General features: G+C 41.7%; 5 protein-coding genes across 5 annotated transcripts; 1 reads left to right on the forward strand and 4 right to left on the reverse strand.

Moving 5' to 3' along the window:
* Positions 1 to 1,591: 1,591 nt before the first annotated feature.
* BCR41DRAFT_42526 (hypothetical protein) lies at positions 1,592 to 2,126 on the reverse strand. Its single transcript, XM_022030561.1, has one exon. It carries the CDS (start codon positions 2,035 to 2,037, stop codon positions 1,675 to 1,677), a length of 363 nt encoding a protein of 120 aa, XP_021882426.1. The 5' UTR covers positions 2,038 to 2,126; the 3' UTR covers positions 1,592 to 1,674.
* A 1,357-nt stretch (positions 2,127 to 3,483) lies between these two features.
* Positions 3,484 to 4,115, reverse strand: BCR41DRAFT_304177 (HEC/Ndc80p family-domain-containing protein; the record flags this gene model as incomplete). Its single annotated transcript, XM_022020749.1, has 2 exons — positions 3,484 to 3,622; positions 3,760 to 4,115. 2 exons carry the CDS (start codon positions 4,113 to 4,115, stop codon positions 3,484 to 3,486), a joined length of 495 nt encoding a protein of 164 aa, XP_021882427.1.
* Positions 4,116 to 5,272: 1,157 nt separating this feature from the next.
* BCR41DRAFT_42537 (hypothetical protein) lies at positions 5,273 to 8,694 on the reverse strand. Its single transcript, XM_022030580.1, has 3 exons — positions 8,480 to 8,694; positions 6,869 to 8,179; positions 5,273 to 6,709 (listed from the first exon to the last, which is right to left on the reverse strand). The coding sequence occupies exons 1-3, from the start codon at positions 8,560 to 8,562 to the stop codon at positions 5,467 to 5,469; spliced, it is 2,637 nt and encodes an 878-aa protein (XP_021882428.1). The 5' UTR covers positions 8,563 to 8,694; the 3' UTR covers positions 5,273 to 5,466.
* Positions 8,695 to 9,086: 392 nt separating this feature from the next.
* Positions 9,087 to 9,718, reverse strand: BCR41DRAFT_351867 (hypothetical protein). Its single transcript, XM_022023868.1, has one exon. It carries the CDS (start codon positions 9,665 to 9,667, stop codon positions 9,260 to 9,262), a length of 408 nt encoding a protein of 135 aa, XP_021882429.1. The 5' UTR covers positions 9,668 to 9,718; the 3' UTR covers positions 9,087 to 9,259.
* Positions 9,719 to 9,916: 198 nt separating this feature from the next.
* Positions 9,917 to 12,298, forward strand: BCR41DRAFT_351868 (succinate-CoA ligase). Its single transcript, XM_022023869.1, has 4 exons — positions 9,917 to 10,025; positions 10,628 to 10,743; positions 11,257 to 11,517; positions 11,659 to 12,298. Exons 1-4 carry the CDS (start codon positions 9,986 to 9,988, stop codon positions 12,238 to 12,240), a joined length of 999 nt encoding a protein of 332 aa, XP_021882430.1. The 5' UTR covers positions 9,917 to 9,985; the 3' UTR covers positions 12,241 to 12,298.
* The last annotated feature ends 444 nt before the right edge of the window (positions 12,299 to 12,742 follow it).

Genomic DNA, 12,742 nt, shown 5'->3' on the forward strand with positions numbered 1-12,742 from the left:
ACCTCTCATGGAATGGCCAGCAAACTCTCCTGACATCAACCCAATAGAAAACAAATGGGCATACATGAAGGTGCAGTTGGATCATTATCCAGACAAGCCAAAGAATATGGAGGATCTCTGGGAGAGAGTCCAAGACGTATGGACACATATCCCTCCTGAATTCTTACACAAACTATACTGCGGTATGCCGAAGAGGATGAGGGAGTTATATAAGGCTAAAGGAGGGAACATCGTTAGGGGAAAGGAGAAGTAACAGGAATAAATAAAAACAAGAAGTTGTTAATTGCCATAATAGATGCAATGAGATGCTGAAAGCAAATTGCAATTAAATGCTAAATAGGCCACTGATGGCGATGACGATGAGACTCCATGGAGGTGAGACAAATGAGAATGAGAAACGGTGGTGGCAGGGAAGATCATAAAGAAGAAGAAGGAAAATGAGGAATGAATGTTGAAAAATGCAAATTAATGCATCAGTTTCGGATGAACGAGAGGTGAAAACGTGGAGCAAATTAATCAAGCACACGCGATTTGTTTCCGAATCTGAAGTCATGAGCTCGAATATGGAAATGCCACGTAAGGCATTAAGCTTGATCTTACCTAGGCCCATTGCCATTAGGTCTCGAGCCCCCTGGAGCTGAGCTGCAGTCACAGATGCCTGAGTGCTTGGGGTTTGGCGAGTCGAGGCCTTGTTGCCGGGCTGGAAGCTGTAAACTCTGTCGTATTGCTCAGCTGCCTCGAAAAGCCGATATACGGTGAGTGTTTGGGTCACCTGGAGAGAACGCAAGAGATGGTTCAAGGTTGGGGCACAGCCTTGTACGAAGCAAATAAATGCAAAATCTTCAATGACTTTTTGACCACCGACTGAAGCTTCGTCGGCTAGCAGGGCAGTTAGGAGCTCGCGCGTTTCAGCGACGTAATCAACGACCGTGGAGACCATTGTCAGGGATGAGGGGCGGTACCGGATGAGCTGAGAGAAATCATTTGGGATGGATGCAGTGGAAAACTGAACTCAAGAGTTTTAAATGTGGCATCTTCAGCGATGACGGAGACATTCAGCCATTGGGCGACATCGGGACTGAGGAAGGCAATGGCTAAAACGGTCTGAGGCGCGTCGGGCACAGAAGCGCCCACAAAGAACCGGCGCATGGGGTGCAACCAGGTGGTGGCCATAAAACCATCGCGCTTGCCATCGAGTTTGTCGGGTTGTGAGTACTTAAAGGAGGAAGAAGTAGGGTGTCAGAGACAAGAGTCATGGTAGACAGAAGGAAAGAGAGTTGATCGAGGGAGAGCAGGGAACGGGAGAGTTTGCGAAGGTAGGGGATCAGGGCACATGGGGTAGAGGTCGAGGATCAAGGAAGCTTTGCTAACATGTGGAAGTAAAGACAAAAAGGTAGTTTTATTACAAGTCAGACTAGAAACTGTGACAAATGAGACATGAATAAACAAATAATGATTATTTGCTAATTGTGTCGTTGGTGAGGACACCGATGACGGTTTATGGAGGTGAGACATATGAGAACGAGAAACCGCGATGGCAGGGAAGATCATTAGAAAAAAGAAAGGAGAATGAAGAATGAATATCAAAACCCACAGATTATGTAGAAAATAAAACTCCACTTTTTGTACAATTTGGTTTATTGAATATCTTGATGTTGAGCATTAAGCGAAAAATTACAGTGTTGAGAACAAGAGAGGACGATCGAAAGTGGATTCAAGCAACTGTTCATCAAGTTCGGTGAGGTTGGTTCCAATTTGAAGACTATTCCGTTTCTGTTCGTTCTCCAACTCCTTCTGTATCACCTCTAAGGCCTGCAACTTTTGAGCCATTGTATCTTGTAATTCTTTCTCAGCCATTACCCGAATCAATCCAACCTGTTGTTCGACATGTTGCTTGATATCTACCAACTGCGTGAGGACTTCCTTGGTTTGACGATAAAAGATCTCGCGATTGTGAGCTGCATGTCGCTCAATCATGATCGTCTCTTGTTCTAGACGGTCTGCTTCAGTATCATTCTCACGCATCTCCTGTAACATGGCTTCAATCCGCTCCTGTCGACTTTTCACGTGTGCTTGATGGTTGTTTATTTCCGTTCGAGCAAGCTATGATATTGCGGAGAATAAACCCAAAAGTAAGCGTTAGCCATAACGTAGTATATCAATAGCAAATTGACCTGTTTGCTTGAGCCATGAATCGTACCTCTTTCTCTTCTTGATACTTTTGTCTCAAAACTCCAAGTTGGTACTCTCGTTCCGCAAGCAGCCTTGAGCCTTCTTCAACTTGATCCTTCAACTTCTCCAGTTCCTCCTCGAGTGTAAATCGTTCATTGCTAACCTCGTTCCTATCCTTTGCGATTTTCGTCCTGAGAGCACTCACGACCCTATCCACTTTGCCCTTAATATCGACTGAGAACAGCTTTCCAGTGTTGGATGTAGCATTATCGAGACTTAGTCTCAATTCATAGTCCTGGCCGCCAGCATACTTTGCAGAAATGGGCACAATCCCAATCTTGACCGCTAATGCATTGTATTCTTTTGCTAACCTCTCAGCTTCTATTTCCCCCTGTTGAAAACGGTTGTCGAGGCTACGTTGTTCATTCTCAAGATCATTTAGTTGTTGTTTTAATCCTTCTTCTCGTCGTTTCAAACGATCCCGTTCCTCTATTTTGGTTTGTAATTCTCCCCGACTGATGGTTTGTGACCGTACTACTTCCTGAACCTCTACTTTGGCATGTTCTAGCTCTTCTAGCTTCCTCTGTTTGTTTTCAATCGTCTTCTTAGTCTCTTCATTAGCGCGACGAAGACTCTCAATCCGAGGTTCTGCATGTTCAATTGCCTTTTGAAATTGTTCAATGTCATCCTTGAGGGTTTGTTGCTCCTTTTCCAATATTACAAGTGGTGACTAAAAAAAGAAAAAAAAAAAAGTATAACCGAATTTACAGGGGAAAAAAATATAGTAAAATATAATAAAATAAAAATAAAAAGTCGTTTTTAGAAAGATATTCATTTTTATTTGAAAGACTCTTTTTTTTATTCCACCATAATATTTTACCTCTTCTGTTTCAAAAGCCTGTAGTTCCTGTTTTAATGCATCGATGGCAGCAGTTCTGGAACGTAATTCCTCCTGTGCATATTCCATTCGTCTTTGTAAACTTAATTCTAACTTCGACTCCAGATCGGGATCCTGTAGGTTACCGGTCAACATCCATATCCTGTAAGTCCTTGTCAAATAATGATAGAGTGCCTTTTCAGCTGTCACCAGAGACATATCCATCTTGGGATCTAGATCTCGTGCACGACTATATGAAAGACTATATTGCTGTTGCTGTTGTTGCTGCAGTAGTGCTTCTGTCAACTCTTTGAATCTCTCAAGAACCTATGAAGGGAAATAAATAGTAATAATAATAATAATAATAATAAAAGACGAAAAGCAATATGAGTGCTTCATCCCTTGTTACTCCATATATATTCTTGACCTGATCCTTATCTTGCTGTTGTCGAAAATGGACCTACCATAATGACTTCTATCATCCAACCGAGTAAAGCAAGCATATTTGGCCAAGAATGAGGGGTTCCGACAGTATAGAGCGATGTTTTCGAAATTGTATCTGCTGCTGGATACCTAAATTATAGCAGAAAAATATTAGGCTTTTTTTTAATTAGAAAAGGTTTCTTTTTTTTTTTTTTTTTTTTTTCTTATCTTCCCACTTGAATCGTGCCTTCTCCTTCTTCTTATTGTTATTATGATTATTATCATACCTCATAGTCTTGAGTAACATCGGAACCTCATCTTCGAATTTCTTCTGAAATTCATATCCAGGCTCCAATCTTAGATATAAAAACTTGAAGATGTCTTGAAAATCCTTATTGGTCGGATGAGTCAAATTCTTGGTGGTAATCGTCTGCGGAAATCCAGATTGAGTTAAATATCCCAAGATGGTGTGAATCAACGTCCTTTGAAAACTTTTATCCTTGACTGGTCTTGGATCTCGGATATTGATTGAACTCGTCGATATCCCTGAAATGCCCGCAGCGCTGAGTGATCCCGGCATTCCTACCCCTCCACCGCCTCCCCCTGTACTACTAAATGACTGTCGAGGTGCGAAACTACTCATCCTTCTATTAATTCAAATTAAAAAAAACGTAAAAAAACGTAAAAAAAAATAATAATAAAATGATAAGTTTCTGATATAAAAATGCAAAATGTGTTAGCAGCATATGGAGAGAAAACAAAAAAAAAAAAAAAAAAAAGTGTATACCGGTTGTTGGGTGGTCCCATAAGGCTGCCAGTAAGCATTCCATAGTCATCGCCAGTGAGTGGGCCCATAGGTGAAGGTCGTTGTGAGAATTGACTTCCAATGATGGATTGGCGCAGACTAGAGGCCATGCTCCATCGACTGCTTCCACTTCCAGGTCCACTGCCGGCCGAAAAAGGCTGCATGCTGTTTTTTGATGTTTCCTGGAATGAAGAATCAAAATCGAGTAAACTCAAGGATAACTGTTTTTTTTTAAAAAAATAGGCCGTTGTAACTGTGCGGCCAAGAAATAGACGCGTTCCTGAAATATTGCTTTAGTGAACAATTGCAGTCACAAACTCTTCTGAGAGTCAACCAAGCAAAAGGCAAAAGGCAAATAAACAATCTTCCTAAGCTGCCGACAAGCTTTTTCCAAAAGATTCGCTGTCAGTATTGGTTGCTTGTTATTGAGATCTTTTTTTTTTTCCGACCAAATAGCACCACCACAAGAAGTCAATGAAATATGAAATTACAATGATAAATATATTTGAGTTGAGTTGTAAGTGCGACATAAAAAAAGGCAAAAAAAAAAAAAAAAAAATGAATCTATACAGTGACAGGTAATAAAATACAAAGTAATCAAAAAGATAATGTTACAGTCCTTTTCAAAAGGGAAAAAGTTTCGACAAAAGCAAGCTGTGGTCTCAAAAAAAAAGAGTTCGTAATATGAGGGATGCAAATATCCATTCTGTGTTGGAGGGATAAGGACCAAAGTGGTAAAAAAAAAAAAAAATCCGAGTGATTGAGTGGTTGAACAAATAGATGTGAGAGTGGCCTATCCATTCGACTTTTTCCAACCAACTTGAAACGCTCCTATGCTCACACTCAGGGCAACCATTTATCATCTTCTGTCCTCCTATGCAAGATCTCACTGAATATGGCGGCTTTGGACAGTGGTGATGACTGATAACTGTAGCGATTCCGTGTAGTGAGATACTGTTCCAATCTTGTCAGCATTGCTTGTGCTGGACATCGTCTCTTGGCAAAAGAAACCTCCTTGTTTACAATGATGTGAGTAAACTTATGACTGTGCAGCCTTTCGTGGGGACACAAAAAATATATACAGCCGACTCGCTTCCTAAAAGCTTTTCTTTTCTTTCTTTTCTTTTGTTTCCCCGCTTTGGCTGCTTGACATCATCGATAACCACCGGAGTCCCCTATGGCCTATCTTTTACTGATCCGCTTCTAATGTTATTGCTCGTCGTGGTCGTCGTCGTAGTACTCGCATCTTGTCGACCCGCTCTTCAAGCACTATAGCCTCTTCATTTTCAACTTCAACAGCCTCAGGGTATTCACGTTGTTGTTCCTTTATATAATAGAGACCAATAACCGGAGCGCGTTTGCCAAAGCAATGATCAAATGTGTCATCCTCATCACACACATGATCTTCTTCTTCTTCCCTGCGGCACCGCTTCATTCGCTTGCCATTGTCGAAATGGTCATTTTCGAATGCATCTCGCTTCCTCTTCGGTGGCCGCACTACTTCCTTTGGACGACTCTTCTTTTCTCGGAACTCCTTCTGTAGCTGCTCTACTACAGTCGATGTTACATCCTGCTCTTGGCTGATTATTGTAGTTTGTCCGTTATCATCTTCATCACCGCTCTGATAGATGCTGCTTCCTGCATCATTATGATCAGGACTATGGCCACGACTACGGCCATGAATATGACTGGGAGACGGCTGAGCTTTACTGCAGCTTACATTACTTGTAACGCTGTTACTGCTACTAGTGCCATTACCACTGATACTACCATTGTTGCTGCTGCTACTACTGCTACTGTTAAATTCAAACACATTAGGACCTTCTGTCAACGTCTTGAACATATTGGGGTCAAAAGCAGTAGTTTTGAATTGTGGAACCGAGTGAGGGTATTGGAATGGCGTTGTGAATTTCGCTGGCTTTGTTTGTTCCTGTGCAGATTTAGAAGACTGAGGAGGAGGTGATGGTGGCGGAGGTGATGGTAAAGGTGAAGGTGATCGGTCTCCATGAAGGGAAGGTGAGCCACGTGGTGAAGGTTGAGGGCGCGGGGATGGTGGGCGTGTACCCTGCAACGATCGTGTAGCCCATGGATTGGCTATTGGTTCAAGAATGTTCGTTCCTAGTGCTGAAGGTGTGTCTGTGTTATGCTCTTCCTCTAATCCAGGGTATAATAATCCATTCGTCGGAGGGAATGGTACTGGAAATTCTGCATGACGTTGCTGATACAAGAAGCTCTCTGATTGGAAATATTCTTCCTCTGTAATACTTGTGTCAGCCTCATTCTCATCATCATCCGACTGTAGTGATTGTCGCTTGGATGAATTTTTCTTTGGCTTTGACGGCCATAGCACACGAGGGAGGCGTGCTCCATAGGCAGCTGAGGGGGTGGCTTCTTCGTAGAGTTGAGGTTCAAAATAGAACTTGTTTCCACGGCTGAAGTAAAGTACATATGAAGAATACAAGGTGTTTTAGGGACATTAGACAGATTAAATATTGCACACCATTTCATTCACAAGGACAAAGAGATCAGACAGGGCAATAGAAAGCCAATGACAGCCTACAAGTACTGTAGATATGTGGTTGCATACTTACGCCATGTACGACAGATGATGCCTGGCATAAATCCGTCGATTCTCTCTAATGGCTAATTCCTGCTCATATTGCTCTTTCGGGTCAATTCCTTGGCTATATCGCTCTGCTCGGTCATCCTGGAAAGGATTATGCGCTGGCTTTGACCGCACTGTTAATGACGAAGATGACCAATCTGAGTCGTAATACTCCTCTTCTTCCTGTTGCAGCTTATGTTGCTCTCGCTTTTCCTCTAGCCTTTGCTTTTGCCACTGACCGTTCGGCGTACAAGATTCCAGCTCATATTCTTGTTTCCGTCCCTCAGTCTCATGCATCACAGTAAAGACCATCTCTGAATGGTAACCACGATCAATGGGAGCAGGGGTCTTGGTAAAGAGGATCACATCCGTATCAAGGCCACCGCAGTCGGGGTGTGGCGGAGTACGCTGACCAGCAACGTATTCAATGCATGGGTTGCCTTGCAAAGGTGTAGCCGTTCCTGGGACAAAGTCAGGTTCGCCTGCAAACACTTCGTCCACGTAGCTCTGTTCCTCGGCCACGGAGGGTGAGAAATCCGCACCTGCTTCTTCATTGTAATCCTGCATCCACTGATACTTATTTTCGGTTCTTTTGTCCTCCTCCTCCTCCTCTTCGTCTTCTGCGAAACCACTGTCAGGCTCATGCAGCTTGGCCGAAGGTTGATGTGAAGGTCTATCGCTCCGCGGCAACCGAGATGGTTTGTGTGTGTGGTGCTCGATAGCCTGGCCCTCATCATCCTCTTCCTTCTTTTCCTCGATTTCTTCTGTAGCTTGATTCTCATAGTCCTGCCTTTGCTTTCGAGTCAACAAAGGACGTGAGCTAGATTCACATTCATTTCCTGTATACCGTTCCGGCAGGTATGATACATGCAAGTCTTTGCGGGCAAGTACAGGTGAGGATGAGGGTGAAAGAATAGATGATTGCAGAGGTGATTGATAGTCGTTGTGGAGAGAAGCCTTGCCCTTCAAGCCTGGTGCACTGTAATCTTCGGAGATAAAGTTATCTGCTAACGGATTAGAGTCATGGTCCTGGCTCTGAAATGATGCGTTAGGATCATAAGGTGAGTGAGCTTCGTTAAGTGAGTCAAATTCATCTCGATCCTCAATACTCCTGAGTAAGGCGCGTGCTGCCTCACTAGGCTTCTGATCATCAAATGGTGGGATGTCATATTCATCTTCATTATTAAAATCTAAATCGTAAGTTTTTCTGGCATTGTTCGCCTCCTCCTCCTCCTCTTCCTCTTCACCAATGTCTGGCCACAGTGTCCGTGGTCTGATGTCATGTGTTTCCTCATCACTATGAGTTGTACATGTCGCATGTGAAAAAGAGGAAAAGAGATAAAATATTAATAGAGGAAATTTGCATCATTATTATTGCTGTTGACGTAATTTCTCTTATTGTTGCTAATTCCAGTCTTTTTTCTTCTTATTGGTCAATCAAGTTGTCACAACAAGATGATGTTGTTGTTATTGTTGTTACAATTAAGGAAGAAGGACGCGTTACAGGTAACAAATAGGCCGAGTGTATAAATACTGAGCGTATGGGTGTAGTTGAAGGAGCAAATGTTAAGGCTAAAAACAAAGAAGAGAATCGCACCTTGATACCTCACGTTCCTCCTCAACGTGTTTTCCACGGAACACACATAGAAAGCGATAATGATTTGACGTGACAAACGGCATAAGCACAATGAATCGGATTGACAATAGAGGAGATGTGCAATCAATCAATTCGGCAATGAATTAGAAAATTACTAAAATAAATATAATAATTTAAGAAAAAAAAGTAAAATTGATTAAAATAGAAAATAGTTGAAGAAAGGAGTCGTCGTGCCTTGTACGCGTTGTTTTCTGTTTTACTTTGCCCAAACATGTAATTCAAGCCACACTGAAGGAGATATGCGGAATTTGTAATTTATTCAAAGGCTTGAACATGCACCACAATAAAATTACTCTTGTTATTTCTAAGGCAGCCTCCATTTGCCAAAATGATTAGAGTCTGGAGCATGAAATATCTATCATAAAGGACTGTTTAATACCCAGCTCGCTTGCTTGATGACTTTTATTTTGTTTTCCTTCAAAGGAATTCAAGATCAATTTTAGGAGAGAAAACAAGAACGTGATGGAATTGCTAAGAGATCATAACATAATGATTAATACAAGCTGGTGCTATTGTTTCCCTGCCCTTGTATTTCAAATATTCCGAATCTGATAGGAACGCCCTTTATAATCTGCGGAGTAAATTATGCATCTTTTTTTTTGGAAGTGGTATATATATCCATCTCTCTCACACACAGAAGAGCATATTTTATTTTGTAATGTAATTATCATTGTTATTAAGGTTATTGTTGCCATCCTGCATTCATAACAACTTGACAACTCAAAAGTCTGTCACTCGTCCTTTGAAAGACCAATCTCCGAAGCGGACTGGTTCTCGTTTAGGTCCCCCTACTTCTCCTGTTTGAGGATTGGTATCTCCTTCAAATTCCTCGGGCACGGGTGTCTTTGCGTCTGGATGATTTGTAGCCGGCCCAGATTCTGCTTGTTTAATCAGCTGCTCAAACTCAGCCTGGTCTTTGGCAGATCCTAAAGGGATAGGACCTGGTCCCTTTGGACGTAAACCCTTGTTGGTACTATACGATCGGTTGATGAAGTCACTTTTATATCTTACAGAAAGGATGGGCTGACGTTGTGTCCTCGGAAGAGTCACTGCGTCAAGGGAACGTAAAGTGCGGACATTTGAAGAGGCATTGCTCCGAAGAATGAATGAAGAGACTGAGGATGTCATGGTACCAATGAATGAGTAAATGAATAAAGTGAGAAGAGATCAAGTGCGATGCGCACAGCAAAAGTAATTTTTGATCAAAAGTTAAAAAGACCCGCGTCGATCTAAATCGATAACATGAGGGCAATCTGCCCCATATGTCATTGGCATGAGGTGAATACAAAAAAGTGTTATCGAAATATGGCAAACTATCCCTACTCTCTCCCTTCAAAAAAAAAAAAAAAAAAAAAAAAAAACTCTTCTTGCCTTGGTTAATAAGTTTGCTTTCTCTCTTCTCGTTCTTACTTCATTCGTCCATTCTTCAACTTTATACAATTCCCCATGCTCCTTTCCCTTAGAACCGTGGCTCCCGCCACCAAAGGTATGGAAAGATACAGATAGAGCGCGTCAAATTACAGGTCATATCATTGCCTTGTTCAATAAGTCACAACCTTCAATTCACCTTTGTGTTACTGGAATGCAAACCGGAGAAAAGACTGAAATGACAGGAGACACCATTGTCGTAATGTCATTCTGTTGAGAAATGAATGGCACCTGTCTCCACTCACCAGTGTTCCATTGTTCTCAATGTAATAAATGAAGAGAAAAAGTATATATATATATAAAGAAAGCGAGCTTAAATCCCTGGCCTTTGACTATGAAGCAATAGTGAAAACTTCATGCGTTTGCCAACATGCTTCTTATGACATTTAAATGTCCTCTTAGTTGTAAAAAGAGCTGCATTCGGAGCAATAAAGAAAAAAAGGATGGGATCGCCTCCCATTATTTTATTTTACATTTGTTCCACTGCCTACTTCTACTTTACCCACGCTCCTCCACCCTCGAACCTCGTGAGATGCGTCCTGAGCGCAGGAAAAAAAAAAAAAAAAAAAAAAAAAAAAAGTGGGGGAGCAATGGACCCAAGGGAAAACTTGACTAAAACACCTTCGTACTGGATTTTTTTTTTTTTCTTTTCTGCATTAGTCGCTCAGCGTTTATTTAGCAGCTCATCCAAGGTTGCAGGCTATGACAAAACTATCAAGAACATGTTAATCAATAAGCAGACCAAAGTTGTCTGCCAAGGGTTCACTGGCAAGCAGGTAAGGATCTCTGCAATGATAAAAGTCTGTAACCAATCTGAAGTGAATCAGGACTCAATAAATGCCCATACAGAATATAAAAAAGCATATCAACCTTTTATTCTCATTGATCAAAAGAGGACATGACAATCATGCACAGTCTTGTTCATTTGTTGGTTTCATCCATTGTACCCAGAGGAAATCTCACATCTCAGGAGATCTTGACATGACAGTGCAATATGGAATATCGAAGCAATTTTTTATGCTCAAACAGAGGAGTGGATATTTTCACGTATAGGATCTTAATTGACTTTGGTCTCGAATGCTCCGATGTATGCTTTTCAGTTCTTTGAATTGTATTCTTCAATTGAAAGAATGGGGAGGAGTAGTCTGGTTTAGGATCACAACTGGCGACAATTCAGCCGGAAATGGGCACTTTGACTAAATCTTTTTTGTTTCATCCTCTAATTGACAATTGACTATTGATTCGACTATTGATTCGGCTATTGACTATTGGTAATTGATCATCTATAGGGCACCTTCCACTCAAAACAAGCCATCGAGTATGGCACCAACATGGTCGGGGGCATCTCTCCAAAGAAAGGAGGTCAGACACATTTAGGACTCCCTGTTTTCAACACCGTTGCTGAAGCTACAAGGGAACTCAAGCCCGATGCTAGTGTCATCTATGTCCCTCCTCCCATGGCTGCCGGAGCTATTATGGAGGCTATTGAAGCCGAGATCCCCCTCGTTGTTGCCATTACTGAGGGAATCCCTCAACAGGATATGGTTCGCGTAAGTCTTTTAAACAATTGACCAAGTTGGACGATTCTCATTCAAGGAATCAAACCCCTGACTACTGAATTAATTTTTCGTAAAAAAAAAAATAAAATAAAAAAAAATAAAAAAACGCGCAATTCATTTTATTCGAAGTAGGTCGTTAGAACATTAAAGTCACAGGACAAGACACGTTTGATTGGACCAAACTGCCCTGGAATCATTGCACCAGGTGCCTGCAAGATTGGTATTATGCCAGGCCATATCCACAAGCCCGGCAAGATTGGTATCGTTTCACGCTCTGGTACATTGACTTATGAGGCTGTCAATCAGACGACAGAGGTTGGTCTTGGTCAAACGTTGTGTGTTGGAATTGGAGGAGATCCTTTCAATGGGACCAACTTTATTGATTGCTTGACATTGTTCTTGGATGATCCTCATACGGAAGGGATTATCATGATTGGAGAGATTGGAGGTAGTGCCGAGGAAGAGGCCGCAGACTTCTTGAAGAAATACAATTCGACGCGCGAGAAGCCCAAGCCAGTGGTATCGTTCATTGCAGGACGCACTGCCCCACCTGGCCGTCGAATGGGTCATGCTGGGGCTATCATTGCGGGAGGCAAAGGTGGAGCAGATGACAAGATTAAGGCCCTTGAAAGTGCTGGGGTCGTTGTCTCGCAAAGCCCCGCAAAGCTGGGTGTGATGATGCGTGCGGAGATGGAGAAAGCAGGTTTGATTTAAATAAAATAAAAAGGGAGAACTGTTGCTGTTTTTACTGGGGAACAAAAGGAAAATAAATGTCTTTGTTTTTTTTTTTTAGGAAAAAAAATAAAAAAAAAGAAAAACTATGCTTTTGCTATGCAAAACATTTGTTGTCTCCCGCGTGTTTGTTTGATAAAGCGACACGGACCTACAAATGATTACATTATCTGACGGTTTTTTTTCCCATGACAGACATGAAGGAAAAAAAACGGGCAGGCAACAAGATCATTGGCGCTTTTTTTAAATAAAAAAGATGAATACAGATGAGCATAACATTTTTTATACACATGAGAGCGTGTGAAAGTGTTTTTAAGGATATTTGTGGAATGGAGGAGAAAGCGTGAAGATGAAAATTTGGTAATTACGAATAACCATGTTATCCAAAACATCTGCAGTTTATATATCATTTTAGCCCTTTGGCCACGCGCTGGCTGCGGGACCGATTGGATAATAAAAGAAAAAGAAAAAAAATAGACATGAT

This window comes from Lobosporangium transversale, assembly GCF_002105155.1.
Source record: "Lobosporangium transversale strain NRRL 3116 chromosome Unknown BCR41scaffold_14, whole genome shotgun sequence".
Taxonomy (NCBI): Eukaryota; Fungi; Mortierellomycota; class Mortierellomycetes; order Mortierellales; family Mortierellaceae; genus Lobosporangium; species Lobosporangium transversale.